Source organism: Orcinus orca, chromosome 4, assembly GCF_937001465.1.
Source record: "Orcinus orca chromosome 4, mOrcOrc1.1, whole genome shotgun sequence".
Lineage (NCBI taxonomy): Eukaryota > Metazoa > Chordata > Mammalia > Artiodactyla > Delphinidae > Orcinus > Orcinus orca.
In genome coordinates, this window is record NC_064562.1 from 10,175,904 (window position 1) to 10,197,139 (window position 21,236).

The 21,236-nt window shown below is 36.5% G+C and overlaps 1 protein-coding gene across 3 annotated transcripts in view; it reads right to left on the reverse strand.

Moving 5' to 3' along the window:
• FAM13A (family with sequence similarity 13 member A) overlaps positions 1-21,236 on the reverse strand; it is a 354,436-nt gene that overhangs the window by 259,697 nt on the left and 73,503 nt on the right. For all 3 annotated transcript variants that reach the window (XM_049709015.1, XM_004276998.4, XM_033400352.2), the window contains exon 4: positions 16,287-16,464. In XM_049709015.1, coding sequence (XP_049564972.1) covers positions 16,287-16,464 — 178 coding nt within the window. The remainder of the gene's footprint in view (positions 1-16,286; positions 16,465-21,236) is intronic.

Consider the following 21,236-nt stretch of genomic DNA (forward strand, 5'->3'; position numbering starts at 1 on the left):
GTACCTTTGAAATAATATGTTTCAACTTCCTCTTTCACACCTGAGAAGAGCTATTAAAGAGACATAGTGACTTGCCTAAAGAAGTGAGGCATGCAGTGGTAAAGCAAGGACTTGAGTGTGGTGCTCTTAACAACCAGTTCTGTGCTAATCTTACTATTTGGCTTCCAAATTTAAGAGACTTTTGACAGCACATCTGTGATGATAGAAGCCATGTTTTATGCTTAATTAAGGGAAAGACTCAAGAAACTAAAACCCATGGATACAGAAAAACTGCTCATTTTATGTGTAGGTTTATGTCTTTGAGTGAGTGAAACTGATTAACATAAATGACTGAATAACTACAATGGTATTTTATCGCTCTTTGAAGTTATTGCCAAGAGAAAAGTTGCTAACGTTGCAAAACCATAACTTTGTTCCTCTGCTTTAATATTTACTTAAAATAAATGCCAGTCTTCACACTCCCAGTCCACCCCATGTCCCTGTCGTCCAGCTTGTACGTACAGCTAAGCAAAACTCAAGCTAAACACTGCAGACTAGGCTTCGCACGTCCAGGATTATCAGTATATTCCTCTAACTTAATCTGACCCCGCCATGTCTCAGGGTGCGCGTGAATTCTCCTAATAAGAAAAGTACTACCGCTGCCTTTAATTTCTTTGGGCAAAGCTGTTTTCATAGAGAACTAGAGTGAGTACCCGACTGACCACATAGCATAAAGAAGGGTGACGTCAAGGCGGAGCTGAAGATGAACTGCTATTTGAGCCATCTTGATTTTTATAAAATGTGAAACAGGGCCATTATTTCCACTAAACGGATAAAGATAGATAGCCTATGGCTGACGAGTTTTTACAAAACAATGAAAAAGTATGAGATCTCAGGATTCCAAAATCCAAAAAGAAAACTCGACAAAATATATTAATTATTCAATTACAGCTCAACAGAAATCAATTTTAAAAATAAATTATAACGTTACGGGTTGTGGGTACATTTTAACACTTTTGATGTGATGCAGTGCGAGGCTGTCAAAAGAAGAGAGTTTAAAAAACCTAGGAAATTCTTTGAAAACAAAAAACGCCTAGAAAAGCAATACACTGAAATAAATGCAAGGAATATTTGCCATCTATGTTTAAAAGTACATCTACAAGCAAGATTAATCCCCTAGATTAATCCATGCACAAGGAAGTTACATTGATCTATATTAGAAATGAATACCATAATTATATCTAGGAAATAATAGTGCCTAACCTTTTACATGTCCCTGGACGTCTTTCTTCCAAGACATACACTTGTTTCCTATTTTAAGGACAAATCCGTGGCCGCAATACTGTCAACTGAGTTGAAGCCCCATGATGGGGAAATTTACAAACTGCGGTGAATCTGCTTTTCTAGAAAATCACTAAACTGTAATCATATATAATATTAATATGTCCCAGGAACTATTCTAAGCTTCATATATATTATATAAATATATATATACTGATATATAGCTATATATACACTTACATATATATATATTCATATATACTAACAACCACTATATAAGATAGCTAATATTATTATCTCTCCTTTGTAACTGAAGAAATGAGAGGTTAAATAATTTGTCCAAGATCCTACTCTTAGAGAGTAATGAAACCAAGTTTAAACCAAGACAGTCTGGCTACGCCGTCTTTCGATACCAAATTATATAAAACCTGAACCATGTCTCATTTCATTTTGATTTATCACAGAATTGTTCCCATGACCCACCAAGGTAATTCTCTAGGCTCATCGGGGGGGCAAATTTTCCCTTATTAGCCACATTAAGGAGAACGAGATACCATATGATCAGTCTGCCTTTTAATATTCTATTAGTCTTTAATTATGAATGAAGGGGGGGGGTCTCAGTTTTTTCTAATTGTAACAGTTAAATCTTTAAAAACCAAAGGGATATGACCTTCTACCTGAGCCCAGTCTAACACAAAAACATTCCAATCAACTGTGTATATAGCAAACATATTATTCGATCACAGATTCTATAGAACTCATCAAAAACTAAGTCCTCCATCATTTACATTCTATTGATACTTTGGGAACAAACCTACGTGCATTTTTCCCCTTTTGTTATCTAATAGAAAATTTAGAGGAGGCACGACAAATTTAACAAAGACTGTACGTGATGGTATAAAATTGAGAACTTCCAAGTTCTCAAGTTTAAAAACTGAGTCAGGGGCTTCCCTGGTGGCACAGTGGTTGAGAGTCCACCTGCCGATGCAGGGGACACGGGTTCGTGCCCCGGTCCGGGAAGATCCCACATGCCGCGGAGCGGCTGGGCCCATGAGCCATGCTCGCTGAGCCTGCACGTCCGGAGCCTGTGCTCTGCAACGGGAGAGGCCACAACAGTGAGAGGCCCGTGTACCGCAAAAAAAAAAAAAACTGAGTCAGTCGTTATTTATATTAATACATCTTAAAATGACTACTCATTCTAGAAACAGAGGGTTTTTCCCCTAATCTCAGAGGTAGTTATTTTTTCCCCATGTAACATTATGCCTCTCATAATGTTTTCTTAATGAGTGTTATTCAGATGACTGTTCTTTTGGAAACAGTATAAAGTGTCATTATGTGCCTGCAATTAATGATTAAAAAAATCTCTATATCTACAAATCCAGGATACTTTTCTCAGTTCTCTTTCTCCTTGATCCCTCTCTATAGTTCACGCTTTCTTGAAATTCCATTTTCTTTGGCTTTGGTGATGCTACACTAGTTTATATTCCTCTGATCTCTCCAAATGTTTTTTCTCATTACTTAGTATAGACATTTCCCAGATGCCACTGTTCTTGGAGAGTTTGTCCATTTTGTCTTCAAGAAGTAAATTAGAATGAATGACTTTCAAACTCTAGCTCAGCCAGATTTTTCTCTAATCTAGTTACAGTTGCCTAGCTGTAGATCCCTGGTGGACAATTCTTAGGAAGTAGCAGGAGAACAAGTGAGGCTACACAAGAAATTAGGGACCAAGTCATTATAAGGCTTTGAATATCATGGTGGAGAAAAGAAACATCCCTGAATGAAAGTCTTGGAAACAAGAGAGAAGATCTGATTTATATTTTAAATAGGTAATCTAGCAACGGTGTGGATTTGAAGTACTTGAGAGCAAAAAGGAAAACCAGTTAAGAAGTTACCAAAATCAGCCAAAGAGGAAATGAAGAGAACTCGGGGGATGCTGAGTACATTAAAAGGGAGGGAGAACTATACATCAGCTAAATTTGAATGAGTCACAAGCCACTTCCCTGGCATACACACTCATATATTCACATGATTGGGATCTCTACTATAAACCCCACCGCAACGCTGATCTCAACAGTAATTCAGTAATTATTTAAGGAATCTCCCTGTTCCCCCAACAAGTATGGGCTCCCTGAGGGTCTGAACAATGTTGTTTGGCCAAGAGCTGGCACACTGTCTGCTGGCATACAGTATGTACTCAAAAAATACCTGCTAAATGAATAAATTTGCCAAACAAATTAAAGTTCTAGAAAACTAAAGTCACAACAAAATCAATGCAGAAAAGAAATTCACGGATCAACTAGTAGCAAATAGAAGGTTAGAAAAATTAAATGACTTGCTTCAAGTCGCAAAGCTAGTTAATAACAGAGGGGGGAGTAGAATTCTGCTCCTCCAAGACTAGAGGAAAATAAAAGAAACGGCAAATGTAGAAGGCAGATATGGGGGTGTAAGATAATTCTGGAGATTATTACATAAGTGTACATACACGCCCACATGTCATGTTGAGAATATAAACTTGTCCCTGGATTTTGTCAACGGTGAGGTAACATGCCTCAATGTATAAATCTATATACTTTTGCACGTATGCCTAAATTTGCTGCTTGTCATTACTGGATGATGATGTCAAAAAGTTTAAAAGGTCAATAGCTATTTTTAAGATTACCCTTGAACAAGACATATGGCACTAGTTTTTACCTGAAATCTTACAGGCAGCAGCCATTACATTAGCAGTTTGACCTTGCTTTCACTTGAATTTTCTTTTAGAGGTATGAAATGAGAAAGCAGAATTATTAGAGTCTGCGTTTGTTTTTTTCCTCCCGAAGAGAAGAATATTCATTTTAAATTCTTTCTTCAATTTTTTAAAGTTATATTTAAAAACTGACTATACACGTATGGACGTCAAGGCAAAGAATACAATGAAGGTTATTAATCCCGCACGTAACCCATGACTGCTGAGATAAAGCACGGTGCGGTACATAACAACTTCTGTAGCTGAGAAAATATGTGATGTAGTGGAAAACCCAGCAGGCCAGGAATCAGAAGACATCCTATTCTTAGTCTTCCTGCCTACAAGTTATATAACTTGAAGCCAATCATTGACACTCAGCCTCCAGCCACCTGATGGAGCCTCAAGTCAGCCTTTGTGAAATAAAATCAACCGGCCTTCTCTCTTCCTAATACTGATACAAGGAATAAGCAAGGTCATGCATGTAGAAGTCCTCTGAAGGTATTTTTGAAGGGAAACATGCAATTTCATTTTTTAGATCAGTATTTAACAGAGTAGTGTTGATGACTTCTGGCTGAACATTTCTCTTTAAGAAATAACTGACTGACTTAAAGGACCTTGAATTTACCCTGGACCATATATTTTCCCAGCTGATCGTTAACGGTCAGGCAGACGTTATTGCTTATTTACTGCATTCCCACAGAGACGGAAGGACTCAAGGTACTATTTTTAAAAGGATGAGACATAGCGAGAGAGAGGCATGGACACATATACACTACCAAACTTAAGGTAGATAGCTTAAGGAAGTAGCCGCATAGCACAGGGAGATCAGCTCGGTGCTTTGTGACCGCCTGGAGGGGTGGGATAGGCAGGGTGGGAGGGAGGGAGACGCAAGAGGGAGGAGATACGGGAACATATGTATATGTATATAACTGATTCATTTTGTTGTAAAACAGAAACTAACACACCATTGTAAAGCAATTATACTCCAATAAAGATGTTAAAAAAAAAAAAAGGATGAGAAATTTCTTTGCTCTGGCTCCAATCAGTAATGTTCAAGTACTGAGACTGGTTATTCTCTAAAGAGGTATATTCCAGAGAAGGGTTCACACATTTTAAAAACACTGCATCACACTGATGGGGTAAGAGACCCACAAGCCATCTACTTTACCCTTTTTCTCACGTCAGCACTGACCTTAAATGTATTGACCTAAGAGTACTAGGGGGGAAAAAAAAATTTCTGCTCCTTGCAATATAAAAGTAAATTCTTATTTCACATAAGAAAAGATGTAAATTACCCTGGACATGTTTCAGTACTATTGGTTGTTTATCTCATATACTACAAACAAGCAATCTATTTCTATCTTTGCAACCACTTGCAGATCTAAGGTTAGTACATGGTCATCTCTTGAGTGAGACCAAGGTCAAAAAGCACCCTTTCTAATTGCTTATGTTTAAAAAAATCAAGGCTTGACCCATCATTATTACCATTAACCAGAGTAATAAACTTTACTCTACCTTCACACAGAATATTGGGAGGAACACTATGTATGGGTCATATAAAATTGTACACCATCATTGTTCCTGGAAAAACGTAAGAGAACAGCTAACAGAATTTGTAGTATCATCTTCAACATGTATATTTGATTTCTTACGATTCAAACTCATGTTCTTAGCTGATAATAAAGGGAATAACAGACTTGACCTTACTATTAGATTTAATTATATGTAATTGCAATATTTGGCCATTTTGAACTAGAAAAATGGCAGTTTTATATGGTTCGACCTATACCTCTATTCAGCTGAGCAAGGGACAATGATAATGTAGAAATCTTTCTGCACCAATGTGGTTTCTTTCTCTCTGAAAAGCAATCGATTACTCTCTTGCCTAGTTCAGAGTTTCAAATAAAATAAATTTCAGTTCTATTTTAGCTTCTGTAATCCTAAAGATCGATACTTTGCACACTTCAGCTTTTTATCCATAAAAGTATGAGAGTACCAACTATGCTTATGGATTCACCCTGAGAAATACATAATTGAGGAATATACTTTTTGTATACACACAGAATTTAATATACAAGTCTGTCATCTTCTATACAAAAAAATCTTGGCTATGAGCAAACAAAAAAGATGTAAAACTAAAGGATTTAAATGACATGGGAAACATAATTTAATGTTTTGTACAAAAAAAGGATTAAAAAGGTATATAAAATGTAAAACATAAAATTTACCAAAGAACATATACATAAAAAGAAAGCTGAAAGGAATAGACAAATCATTTTAAGTTAGTATTTCTGATATTACCTAGGATTGCTGGATGATTTTTCACTGTATACTTGACAACTTTACATGTTTTTTTCAAACGTCTACAATTTTAGGGAAAAAATCTGTAAGTAAAAATTGGACTAAATGGGGAAATATGTCATTTTACTAAATGAATGACTCAATATTAAATATTTCAAACTCTACCTGATTAAAATTAAAACTCAATGGGAATTTTTCAATCTAGAAGAATATTCTGATGTTCTGGGAGAATATATGCACATAATTATCCAGGAAAATCCTGAAAAAGAAGAATTAAGTGGAAGAATACCACTCATGACATTAAAATAGAAAGGGTATGATACTAGCACCAGAGAGGCAGGTACATTCATGTAGGGGAAGAGAGCCCAGATAAGGCCAAAATATATCTAAAAATTTGATATAGTAATGACAAAAGTGACTTTTTGAATCACTTGGCAAAGTATGAATTACTCTCTAGGTGTTTGGTTAGCAGGCTAATTATTTCAGTGAAAAATTACATTTTTTTTAAAAATTACATTCTTAAAGCATACCTTATTCCAAAGTAAATTTCACTAGAATTCAGTAACTATTTTAAAAATTATAAATATGCTATGATAAAATATAGGAGAATATTTAATAACTTTTAGATTCCCATATACCTTTTCTAATATTCACGTATACTCAAGATTTAATTATCAAAATATGAAACTGCAAAAATATTGAGACAATATAAGTAAATATTCTTACAGCCTTGAAGTAGAAGGTCTTTTATGGATAACATCAAACACAAACAACACAAACTGATATACAGGATTAATAAAAATTTTAAACTTCTTTATGGCAAAAAGAATTATGAGGTTTAAATGTGAATTATATATAAGCTGCGAGTATTTCTAATATATAACAGTAGATTAATAGTTGTACTACAAAGGGAACTCTTACAAATTGATTACCAAAAAAAAACAAAAACAAAACCCACCAGCTTAGAAAGACTGAAAAAAGTAAAAAGGCAATTTACAAAAGAAAAACTATATGGGAAAACAGGTTTTTAAATATTTTGAACCTCACAATAATCAAATAAGCAACATTTTTTAACAAGAAATGATATTCAATTATATTGGCAAATATGAAAAATAATAACATCAGTACTGGAGAAGGTGTGGGAAAGGGGAGACATTCAGAGGTGGACACTCCAGCATGAACTGGTACAACCTCTCGATGAAGAAAAAATTTGATGCTACAAATATCCTTTGACTAGTCAAGTCTACTTCTAAAAGTACATCCAAAGAAAATAATCAGTGATGTGTGAAAAATGTATGTTCAGTAATAGTCTCTGCAATGCTGTTTATAGGGGAAACAGTTACTGAGTGGTGATTAACAGCTTGGAGCTGAGGAACTAGGCTGTCTGGATTCAGATTCCTGATGCTAACCTCTTCCTACCCATGTGACCTGCAGCAAGTTTAACTTTCTGTGCTTCAGTTTCTTCATGAGGAAAGTTCAGACAATAATAGTATTTGCCTCATAGGGTTTTAAGGATAAAATTGGCAAATAAATGAAAAGCACCCAGAACATTGCGAGGAGCTTAGTAAGCACTCAATAAATGTTACCTATTATCATTGCTGAGAAAAAAATTGTGAAATGCCATTTATAGGGATGGCTTAAGTGAAGGATATTGATCAAAAGATCAGAACACTATGAGGTCATTAGAAATGATGAGGTAAAATTATAAGCATGGAAAAATACCACCGTAGATGACATTAAGTTTTTAAATAAGGGTTACAAAGCAGGAATACTTTACTACCTCATCTTTAATCGAACAGATATAAATATATATGTGAGCATTCAGAGCAAAGAATACGGAAGCACATAAGCCGAAGTACAAACAATGACTGAATGTGGGTGTAGAATTACGGATGATTTTCATTTTCATCCTTATACTTGCGGTTTTTTGGTACGAAAAAACCTTTTCTTTTTAAATTAATGTTATTTTTATAATAAAAAATAAACTTATACCCATTTTGAAAAAAAGGCAACTGGAAAGTCAATTAACACAATTAGAAGTGATGGGTGATTGATAACGCAGAAGTACAGGCAATGAAGTAACCACGGGAAAGGGCTGGTCCGGGTTTCAGCAGAGAAAGACCAAACTTTCCACTCACCCATTCTTTAATTGCCAAAAACATGTTTATGGAGGATGACGATAATATATACAATTGTGCTAAAAATGACTTGAACAACTTGCAGTTTATAAATAGATACGTCAACAGGTTATAAATATATAAGTATGTGAGACTAGGGCTTGGGCTTAATTTTTTTAAAAGATCAACCATCTACATTTTTCAATCCAAATGACCAATTTCCCAAAAGTAACGTTTGGGCTACAAACCAAACAAAGCTTCTTAGTAGCAGTTAGCAGGTAAGATGACAGCAACATTGTAGGCTTATCTGGTTACACATCCTGTTTATGTCTACAAATTTAGCTGATCTCATCTAATATTAACTGATGTCCAAATACCTAATTATACACACACACACACACACACACACACACACACACAGATCATGTAACCACAGGTTATAAGTCAGTGACTTGGTACCATTCACTTACTGTATTATTTTGTTTTCAACGTTTGAAAGAGGCCAATAGCAGCTTTAAAACCATTTTTATGGTATCTCTAAGCAAAAACATAATATTTCCGATAGAAGCACATGTGGAAGGCCTTATCATTCAAAATCTAAAATTGATTGATCTCTTTAAGCTTCAGAAATACCCATATTACTGATTACCTTATTAACACTGAAACATCTGTTTTAAGGGATAGGATTAACTTCCTGATCTATAGACAAAAGGCAAAGGAAGCATAGGGATGAAGCAGAGTTTGATCAAAATGGCTTACTCATCCGTAGCAATTAGCAGATTTGTTTTAATTACTGGATATTAAATTTTGATGTGATTGATATTATTAAATGATGGAAACTGAGTCTACACAATGAGTTTAATGCAGAGTGTCAAGAATATTAAACAACCAAAAAAAAAAAAAACTCAGCTAAAGCATCATTAGGGGGTCTTTGGTCTCTTCATCAATGTCTATTTAACAAATAGATTTTTTAATTAATAATAAGAGTAAATACAAATATTTAGCTTTTTCTAACATCATTCTCAGCTTTGAATACTTTTTCTCAAAGGAAACTTCAAACTCAAAGGACTCCTATAATAATACCGGGGAGGTAAAATGTTTACAGTGAAGTTGCTGTTTATGAGGAAATTAGGTTCCAAAGTCAGCATGTAAAAAAAAAAAATCATGCATAGCCAACATTATTCTTTAAAATTCTTAAAGTACAACACTCTCACCATAACTTAAGAAACTAGATTTCTTCCTGTATTGGAGCAGCCTGCTGAGTCCTTAGGTGCACAGTGCCTTAGAGCAGATGCTCAAAAAACAGAAACAAAAACCAGAGACTGTGGCAAGGATGGGGATGTTGGTGCATAACTTTGGAAGTAGGGGACAGGTCAACATGGGCGAGGAAAAGAGGCAAGTGGGGATGTGAAACAATGAATAGTGTGCATAGCTATTTTGCAAAGAACACCAAGACACACAACAGTTTGTTTGAAAGACGCTGTTTGATGGCCTGGAATCCAGCAGGTGGGCTGCAAGGAGAGAGAAGCCATGGCATGCAGTATTCCATGGGAGGGTGAAAGAAGAGATCTAGCTGGTTTCCTCCCAACTCCTGTTCTGCATCGCTACGGTTCACTCAGAGGGACTTAACTGTTCTAGACTTTCAGGTTGCCTTATTCAGCCCCTCTGGCAGCCATCAGGAATTCAAATTCTAGTCCAGAGTCCAAAAGTGATGGGGGAAGCTCTGGGCAGGCGGCTGGCTGGCCCAGCTGCAAGGCAGCAGCCAAGGAGAAGGATCCAGCATTCCCAAGGCAGCTGAACAGTCTACCCCTGGTGGCAGATTCGTCTGGGAGGTGGATAGTGCCAAGGCAATCTGGGGAGACACACATCACAAGATGTGTGTCTGATAATTTGAAGAAGTCGGTTTGTATTTAGAAGTTTTACTGGACAAGAAAAAATATCTTCTTTAAATATTAAAAGGCATACTCAATACTGTATGATCATAATACATGTAAGAAGAAAGTGAAAACGAAGACAACTGAGGTAAACAAAATGTCATGTCTCTCATCTCACATTTCTAAGGAGCTCACTTCATTAAGCGGTATGATGGGCAAAAATGTATAAAACCTGATCTTTCCCTTAATGCAATTGTAAATGTGTTCAGTTAAATGTACACACATTTCAACACCACTTTACCAATTGTCTACTATGCACCAGGGCTTTCTCTTATAGTCTCACTTAAGCTTCAAAGCAAACTCTATAGGTCCCATTTTACAGAAAACTTAACAGAAAAATAAATAACACAGAAGGTTGCACCTATCAAATGACAGAACAAGGACTAGAATAACATTCTTTTATTATGTCATGCTATCCAAACCACTGAAAATCCAGTACCCATTTTAATAATTATCAAAACTTAGGAAAGCAATTGCTTCTAATCTCTAAGAATAACATTCTTTGGGAGGACGTGTACTTGTCTTAGAAACTAGAATATTAGGGATCTCCCTAGAAAAACCATATACAACTTACAGTCCAGAGTTTGCTGAATTTTTCATAGAAAAATATGTATTACTGTACCGTAGTATATTATAAAAACATTATTATAACATTATTATACAAATATAGTGAACTTTGTGGGCCTCACGTGCTCCTTCACACCAGAAATATTCATTACCCCAGGTGCCGAGAGTGTCGCCTACTTATGGCTCATAGCCAAGTCCCTCCCCTAAGATTACACCACCTCCCTGGGTACAGCTCACTTCCAGTGACTGATGGAGATGGGGTAAATGGACCAACCTCCTTGACTCAATTTAGGGTATCTCTGAAAAGCCATTCCAGCTTCTAAGTAATGCTGGGACTGAGTGAGGCCTTTGTTACCACTGTATAGCAGTTCAACTTCTGCCTAATCCTTCTTCCCTCTATTCCTTACAGGTATGGTTCCAAAGAGCACTACCCAATAAAACTCCTGCTTGAAACCTCAGTCTCAGGGCTTAGAACTTGGACAATCCAAACTATGACAAGAAGAGATACAACAATATTGAATGTGATGTGACAAAATGAGACTGAGAGATAATCAGAGTTTTAAATGTGTTTACTAGGGGAAAAAAGAGAGCAAAATAAATAAATATCCAACAAGAGGAAAAAAAAAACAAAACCCTGAGGACCTGATAGGAAAATGGGCAAAAACACGAACAAACACGTCGAGAGAAAGATACACAAATGGCCCTTAAATATAAGACGTTCCACTTCATTTATAATAAAATATGTTAATATTTTTTATTAACTTAAAACTATGTTAGCACTAGCCATGAACAATCTGAAAATAAAATTAAGAAAACATATTTAGAATAGCATCTAAAAGAATAGACATTGAAGAATAGATTTAACAAAAGAGTATGAAATTTGTGCTCAGGAAACAATAAAACATTGTCGAAAGAAATGAAAGAAGACATAAGTATGTAGAAAGACATCCCATGTTCATAGAATGGAAGATTCAATATTGTTAAGCTGGCAATACTCCCAAAATTGACCTACATATTCAAGAGAATTCCTATCAAAATACCAGCTGGCTTTCTTTCGCAGAAATTTACAATATGATCCTAAGATTTATATGGAAATGCAAGAGGCAATCTTGAAAAAGAAGAACAAAGTTGGAAGATGGACATTTCTTGATTTCAAAACTTACTCAGAAGCCATAGGAATCAAGACAGTGTGGTAACCGCGTAAGGACAGATATATAATAGATCAATGGAATAAAACTGAAAGTCCATAAATAAACCCTAACCGTATGGTTAACCAATTTCTGACAACAGTGCCAAGACAATTCAATGGAGAAAAACAGTCTTTTCAACAAATGGTACTGGGACAACTGCACCCAAAGGAATGGAGTTGCACTCCTTCCTTACATCACACAAAAATTAACTTCAAATTAACTCCACAGACTTACGTGTAAGAGTTAAAACAACAAAGCTGTTAAAAAAGTCTTCATGGGTTAGGCAAAATCGTCTTAGATACAACACCAAAAGCATTAGTGACAAAAGAAAAAACTAGATACATTGGGCTTTATCAAAATTCAAAATTTTGTGTTTGAAAGGGCACAATCAAGAAAATGAAAAGACAACTCATAGAATAGGAGAAAATATATGCAAATCCTGCATCTGATAAGGGACTTATATCCAAAATATAGAAAAGACTCTTACAACTCAATAATAAAGACAAAAAATCCAACTAAAAATGGGCAGATGACCTGAATGGACATTTTTCCAAAGATACACAAATGGCCAATAAGCACATGAAAAGACATTCAATGACATTAGTTATCAGGGAGATGCAAATCAAAACCACAATGAGATACCACTTACCGTGGAGACTCTAAACTTCCTCTGAAAGGGTAAATATAATAGAAATATGGAAAACAGAAAGAAGCCATACAAACACCAGAAACAAACTCATGTATGTGTAGGAAGTTAATATGTGACTGAGTTGGCATTGTAAATTAGCAAAGAGATGTACTGCTCAATGAATGATTTGGTAACAATTAGCTATCTACTTGAAGAAAAATCAAACTGGATCCATATGTGATAGATACAAAAATAAATTCTAGGACCTCCCTGGTGGCGCAGTGGTTGAGAATCCGCCTGCCAATGCAGGGGACACGGGTCTGAGCCCTGGTCTGGGAAGATCCCACATGCCGCGGACAACTACGCCGGTGCACCACAACTACTGAGCCTGTGCTCTAGAGCCCGCGAGCCACAACTACTGATCCCACATGCCACAAGTACTGAAGCTCATGTACCTAGAGCTCGTGCTCTGCAACAAGAGAAGGCACAGCAGTGAGAAGCCCGCGCACCACAAGGCAGAGTAGCCCCCGCTCACTGCAACTAGAGAAAGCCCACACGCAGCAACAAAGACCCAACGCAGCCAAAAATAGATAAATAGTTAATTAAAAAATAAATAAAAAATAAATTCTAGATAAAGTAAAAACCTAATCATGAAAGCCTATAAATATGACAAAAGAAAAATGTTTTGTAAAACCTTTATGATATTATTAGTATTAAGCAAGACATTATTAATATTAAAGATCTAAATTCTGATAAAAAGAGGAAGAGTTGACACATTAAGTAAATTAAAATCAAAAAAATTTATAAAGCACCATAAATAAAGCTAAAAGGCAAACAACAGAATGGGAGAAAATGTTTGTAATCTTTATAACGGACAAGAGACCTAAAGAACTTCTACAAAGCAATAAGGCAGGGTACCTAAAGAGTCAGATGTGCACTGCAACTGTTTTAATAACAAAAAATCGACAACCTCAGTGCTCATCAACTGAGGGATAGTTAAGTTAGAATAAATTCACACTTTTAATAGCTAAAAGAATGAGGTATATAAATATTTTGTCATTAAAAGTTCTAGTGTTACCATAAAAACCATCAAGCTTCACAATATATGAATCTTAATCTCATTTATATTTAAAAATAGATTTACGGGACTCCCCCCTCAGTCCAGTGGTTAGGACTCCGCCCTTCCACGGCAGAGGGCGGATTCAAACCCTGGTTAGGGAACTAAGATCCCGCATGCCATGCAGCATGGCCAAAAAAAAAAAAGATTTATGGCTATGTTCAAAAAGAAGAAGCAGGGGACACTTCCCTGGTGGTGCAGTGGTTAGGACTAGGTGCTTCTACTGCAGGGGGCACGGGTTCCATCCCTCTTGGGGGAACTAAGATCCCGCATGCTGCACAGTGTGCCCACCCCCCAAAAAAAGGATACGTATCTACCGGTATGTATTTTACTGATTTTATCTCCAAAGAGAAGCGGTTGAAATGGGAGGAACTAACGGACGATATTTTTATTCTATATGCCTCTACACTGTTTGAATATTTTACAGTGATAATATTCCCCAATCATCTAAATTTAATAACCCATAACTGGAAGTACATGTTGAAAACCTGGTAATTAAGAGTCACCAAGAAGTCCAGCTTCCAGAATACCAACCATAGATTATTGGTATTTTCCTTCCAGTTTTATTATTGTATACCTCATAACAATATCATTCTGTATCTAAAATTTATAGCCTTTAAAAAAATAACATTTCATGAGGATTTCCCCTTTTCAGAAAAAAATCCTCCTCTACTGACCATATAATGTATACATTGTATTCACCTAAGTTATTGAAAAGTATTTCATTTGTCTTTCAGTGGTTCATGGTGAGAGAACTGTCCTTAAATGGCAGGCTTTCTACTGATGATTTTTGTAACAGTTATGGACTAACTGTGGTCATTGACCTAACTGTGGTCACAGGAACTGAAGTAACTATTTTCTTGTCCTAAATCGGCGAACTTCAAGTTCGAAATAAACCATCTCTCCCTCTTTGGACTCAATCAGATAAATGAGTACAGTACTTAGTAAGTTCTTAATAAACACTACCTGCTATAACTATTATACTCTATGTCAGTGAGAAAAGTACCTAATAGTGACTTCAAAATCCAAAAGTTTAGAAATCCACATCAGTTAGTAGATCACACCAATGTGAATGTACTTAATGCCATTGAACTGCATACTCAAAACGGTAAACTTTATATTATGTTTATTTTACCACAATAAAAAAAATTTGAAAAGCTATATTGATTAAAAGACCATATAACTCATTTCTTACTGGATATTATGATTGACTAATTGAAGCAGAAATTCCAGATCAAGCCCAATACAAGTCAGCAAGGAAGTATGATCTGTATGTCATTCGATCAGCATTCTATTTACAAATTCATTTTCACCTCTTCTAGAATCTAGGGTTTCAAAATTACTGAACAGTTTTCTACTTACCTTTATTTCTTACACATAGGTCACCCAAGGTTTACTCTGCAGATAAGTGTAAAAAAGAACAAATACAGTCTTTTTACTATCACAGAGCTCCTGAATAAGATGTTAGTGGAGCCCGTGTCTGAGATAGCTACTCACAAGACCCTAACATATCCTATGCCATTATTTAAAATGTAAATCTCTAAGGTTACAAGGGGGATTAGTTATTCAAGGTAGAATTTCTCTCCACAGTCACTACGATCTAAGCCAGAGTTTATATTTAGAGTCATTCTGACGACTGTAATATTACTAGTTCCGGGCAGCTGAATGAGTCTGTAGATAAATGGAGTGGATAAGCAGATATACTATTTAAAAACAAAACAAAACAAAACAACAAAAAAACTTGCTGAGAACTTCTGAGAGCTTTAAAGTGTCAGTGGTCTTTCTTTCTCTCTCCTTATAAGTAGAAGGAACATGTCCGATATCAGAAGTATTAATAGGAGAGTTAAAAGCAAAGTCTCTGGTTTACAAAATCATAGTTCATGTATCAATGATTAAAGAGCTTTAAGGAATAACAGGGAAAATATAAAGTTTTACCAAAGTTCTGTGTCTAGAAATATAGCACCTACCAAGGAGACTAGTTTATTTCTGGTCTATTCCTAGAAAGTAAATAAATGTAGCTGAGGTTACATTTTTCTCTCACTGACATATTCTGCTTGTTATTTTCCATCTATTAGCAATGATTTGAACTTTATCACTATTAAAAAAATTACATACTATATCAAACTCCTTCCCTTTTTTCTAATCAATGTTTAAGATTAGATTTATTTAAATGTCCATTTTAATGAAAGTAAAACTCATTTCCAGAATTTTAAATAAGGTTGTTTGGAACATTACAAATTACAGTTTCATAAAAAGGCATAGCTTCCTTCTTCAAAATTGGGATGAAAAAAAAGGCTAAAATGCCCAATACCAAAAATGGAACTTCTCCAACATAAACTGGTTGACTTTTTAGTCTGAAATATGTTTCTACATTGCAGTGATTTCAGGCAGTTGTAAAGGAAAAGGCGATATGTGATGATATTAACAGCAAAACTTCACTAACTTACTGAAAGCAATTTGGCCCAAATACAGTGGCGAGATTGTGAACATTCATGCGGTTCTGCCCATGGTGCTTGGCTACTTTTGTCAAGAACTGGCAAAGGTACTTGAGGAGGCAGTAGTGGGTGTCTGGCAGCTCTTTTATTAAGGCTCTTAAGCGACTCTCCTGAGCATCATTTCTGTCATCTGGAAAGAAAAAAGAACGAAAAATGTTCTCAGGCATATTTTACAGTAACAATAACAAAGATACACCGGTACAATACATTATAACACTTAATTCAGAAAATCATTCCCAGGGACTGAGATACAGCATTATAAAGAGGCATTTTTGCCTTTTTTTTTGATCCTCAAGCATTTGACTTTAAAGAATAACTAACTTATTCAAGACATCCTGAAAACCACAAGCTTTTTATTCAGTGCATAAAATAGGTTACTATTTCAATTCTGTGTTTTCATGACACATATTAAGATAATGGTTGGGTTTTTATTCATAGTGGAATCTTCCATTTGACTTTTGTCTTCCAGTCTGTTAAAAACAAGAATCTCTTGGTTGAATAAAATTTGATACAAGAGACCTTCCAGGATTACCATGAGTGACACCAAACTTAGTAATCAGGAATCTGTGCACAGAGAAAACTGAAGGAAACTTTTAATTTTTACACAGCTTTTTAATCGCCCACATCATATAGTTTAGAATTTGCTATGTGCCTCACACAAAAGCCTAATAACCTTGTATAAAGCCAAAAGTATCCAACGATGTGCCCAAATTCACAGGCAGACGTGTGAAAAGTTCTCCTCAGTTCTCAAAGATTTGTTTGTTTTGTCAATATTTAAATACAGTGAAGTTGCTATCTTAAGTAATTTTGTATACTACTTTCTATCAGAGGAAAATACAAATCTTTTATAGCAAATACTTAAGCAGAATAATGACAATCCATCCTTTAGACGGATGTGTAAGAGAATGAAAATTTAACCCAGTTATATTTAACGCACATTGGATTCTTTAATTGAGATAGGCCAGCTGCTTTAGCCAGTCAAGAGTATAAGAAACAGAAAAGTGAAGCAAATAAGATGCAAAGGAAGAGGGCTGATGGTTAACACTGATTAGTCAGCGTTACAAGATACATAGGCAACGTGCCATCACAGGAAACAAAAACACAGAAAAGACACAGAAAGTCACAGACTGCTACTGAGTGTCTGCAGAGCACAGGATAAGAATGCAGGCTTGGGAGCCACTTTCTGGGTTAGGATCCTGCTTTAGCCACCTACTACCTGTGTGGCCTCGGACTCTTCACTAAACTGTTTCCTTATCTGTAAGTGGTAACAGTAACTATCCAGTAGGGTAGTGATGAGGATTAAATGAGTTGACAGTCGTAGAGTACTTAAAACAGAGTAGTTGACACATACTAAGTGCTATGTTAAGTATTTGTTACACAAACAAAATAACGTTTTGCTTTACCTTCATTAATTTGGTTTTATGAGCACACTGAGGTTTTAGTGAAATGTCTTTTAATATAAACCCTAATCCAAACCTAACCTTTATGAATATGAGAATAAGTGATGCTGTCAAAAATAGCAATGCCGGGCTTCCCTGGTGGCGCGGTGGTTGAGAATCTGCCTGCCAATGCAGGGGACACGGGTTCAAGCCCCGGTCTGGGAAGATCCCACATGCCGCAGAGCAACTAGGCCTGTGAGCCACAACTACTGAGCCTGCGCGTCTGGAGCCTGTGCTCCGCAACAAGAGAGGCCGCGATAGTGAGAGGTCCGCGCACCGCAATGAAGAGTGGCCCCCGTTTGCCACAACTAGAGAAAGCCCTCGCACAGAAACGAAGACCCAACACAGCCAAAAATAAATAAATTAAAAAATTAAAAAATATATATAAAAAAATAGCAATGCCAAAAATGTGTAGATTTCAATCTTTGGTAGAATCATATTGGAGAACATTCTATTTATGATTAGAATAAGTATTTCTTACTGATCACAAACAATGTGATTCAATAAACTATAATGTTTAGGGCAAAATAGATTTCTTGATTCTAGAAGTTTTTCATATTAAGTTACATTTAAAAAAGAAATCATATCCGAATACTTTGATAATCCATAAAGACATGTGTGGCATGTTGTGTATGATGGCATTATTTTCCACTGTACTATGACCTTGCCTACCAGGAATACGTAAGAAATGGAAATAATTAAGTTTGGAGTGATTAAAAATGAACTGAAGACTACCCATTTCTCATGCCTTTATATCATATAAATATGAACTAAGAGAAAATGTACTCCTATTTGGTTTTTTTGTTTCTTTTTTTATGGTGACTAATCCAAAGTGAGTCTGGATGTCTTCATGGGTGTGTGCTCTCATTCTAAAATTGTGGATTAATTCCCAGCATTTCAGGGTACAAGCAACAGCTTTCCAACAGCCTTGACAATGCACCCCTGCCCTTCTTTCTGGCTCTGAAATGAAACCTCAAATCCTACAGCAGGCAATGCGTGAAGACACCAGATCAAAAAAATATATTCAGAATAGTTAGGAATTTATGACATCTTTGAAAAAGAAGCAGTACTTTGATCATACTTCTAATATTCTGAAATACAGTGAATAATTTCCCAGGAAATAAAACCAATAAAAAATAGGAAGGGAGACATCTATTCAGAGAATCTCCAACTTAACAAAATACCATGAAATCCTTTATGGCATGAATGAAAGAATCGCTAGATATGTTTTCCAAAAGCAAAAATAAATATGCGGGAAAAAATATATCTATCTCCTTCTACCCAAGAGCATTTCTGCTGCCTCTGATGGAAGACAGATTCACTGGTTCACTCGCTGGGTGAGGACACGAGTGGCCTCTACTTGGGCGGCTCTGACAGCAGCACATCACGTTTGGACCTTAAATATTTATAATTTACCTCCTGAATTTGTTCAAATACATCGACAGGGCTGTCAAGACCTTACTTTATTAGCATGACATTTCTACTGGCCTCTTTCCATACCGATTAATTACGTGCTACCGTAATACTGAGAATCTACCACGTGCACTGCGTTTCCAGAAATATGGGGTAAATATCACCATTATTGTCCGACTACAGCAACCCCACAGACGAGATCTCCTACACGTAAGATTAATAACTGCTCCACACGTTTAGAGGGGGACTGTGGAAGAATGCCTAGCGTAGCACTCCGTGGGGGAGTGTGGGTGTGAATGTGCCTAAGGAGATGCCTTCTGATGCTTTCCAGAAGCAAAATTCATAATAATTATTATTACTTGCATTACTTTTTGATTCACTGGTACCTAAATATAATAAACAGTGCCGTGTTCATTCGTGTTCTTGCCTTTATATCGGTCATGACAATGTCTCCCTCAACGTCTCACATCATGAACAAGCGTCAGCCGTGCTTCTCTCTTGGGCACGTTGATTCCTAACGTATACTTACGGCACACTACGTGTGATGTTGATCACATGCCGTCTGCGTGTCTGACTGTCTCTAACACCAGGAATATAGCACTGAACGAAATAAACATCACGCTTTTATTAAGCATATTCTACTTGGGGGGGAGACAGACAAAAATCAAATCAATGTTTTGGATTTATGCTATGAAATGCTACGAAGAAACATAGAGCAGGGTCGGGGGGACTAAAGCAGAGTGACGCAGGAGTGAGGGATGGCGGGGAAGGCCTCTTGATGAGGTAGTGATTGTGTTTACCTTATCGAAGTCGAGAAGGCCTCTCGGCTGTGGCGACAACCGAGCAGAGCTGAAGGAAAGAGCCAAGAGCATTCTAAGCAGTGGACACAGCAAGTGCTAGGGCCCGAAGTGGGTCCTGGGGCTGGGGCCAAGGGGTGGAAGGTGGGAGAGTGGTAGGACATGAAATCAGGGGATGGTGAGAGCAGATCATTACAGTCTTATAAGTCATGGGGGTTTTTTTCTCCCCCTATGTCAGGGTTCTGAGCTGTGGGGAGACTTGAAAGGACCACTCTGGCTGCCGTACTGAATCCCAACTGTGGGAGGCATAGCTGAACGCAGGGAGACTCTGGTTAGAGGACCACTGTGACACTCCCAGAGGAGAAAGGCCAGTTGGCCTGGACCAGGTTGCCAGTGGTAAGATGGTGAGACATGGGCAGATTCTGGATAGAGTTTCAGTGTGTCCTGTTTGTTTTACACATGAAAACTATGTGTATGGAATAGTTATCCAGTCATTCAACAGGTAGCTATTGAGTTAACTACTCTATGTCAGGCACAGTTCTAAGCATTTGGGATACATCAGTAAACAAAACAGAAATCCCTGCCTTGATGGAACTTACATGCTCGTGGATGAGACATTAAAAAATAAATATAGTGATAGGGCTAGAAGAAACTGGGAGTACCGGCCAGGGTGAGGCGTGGTGACTGTAATTATAAATAAGATTGTCAGGAAGGCCTAGTTGACAATGCATTTGATGTTTGGAGGAAGTTAAAGTAAAAAAAAAAAAAAAAAAATCCACAAACTAGCAAATGTAAGCTCTTTCAGAGTTGGAGATCGAGTTTTAAACATCTTTTAAAGCCCCTCAATGCCTGGCATATAAAAAGTGATCAAGAAGTAGTTTTAATAGATCGATACACATTTAAGGCACACTTTTAAGCCACCCAGTAAGACCTAATACTATAGGAATAAAGAGACATCTATATATCAAATATGTCTAAGAGAGATGTGGACTAATTTAGTCCATTTACAGAACTAGCTGGGTCAGGGTGTTACATAGGAATTATACTACAGGGAGTATTTAAATGATAAGAAATCCTTTGGTGGTCAGAGAGGAAGGATATTCAGCAATAAAATTCCACAGAAAGGCCTCAGCAGTAGTGAAGTGCGCCTCTGCGGATGTATTAGAATATTTTAACTGTTTTAAACTTGAGGTTACTTCTAGAATTAAATTGGAATAAAAAATTAGGATGTGTATAATTTATTAATCCAAAAG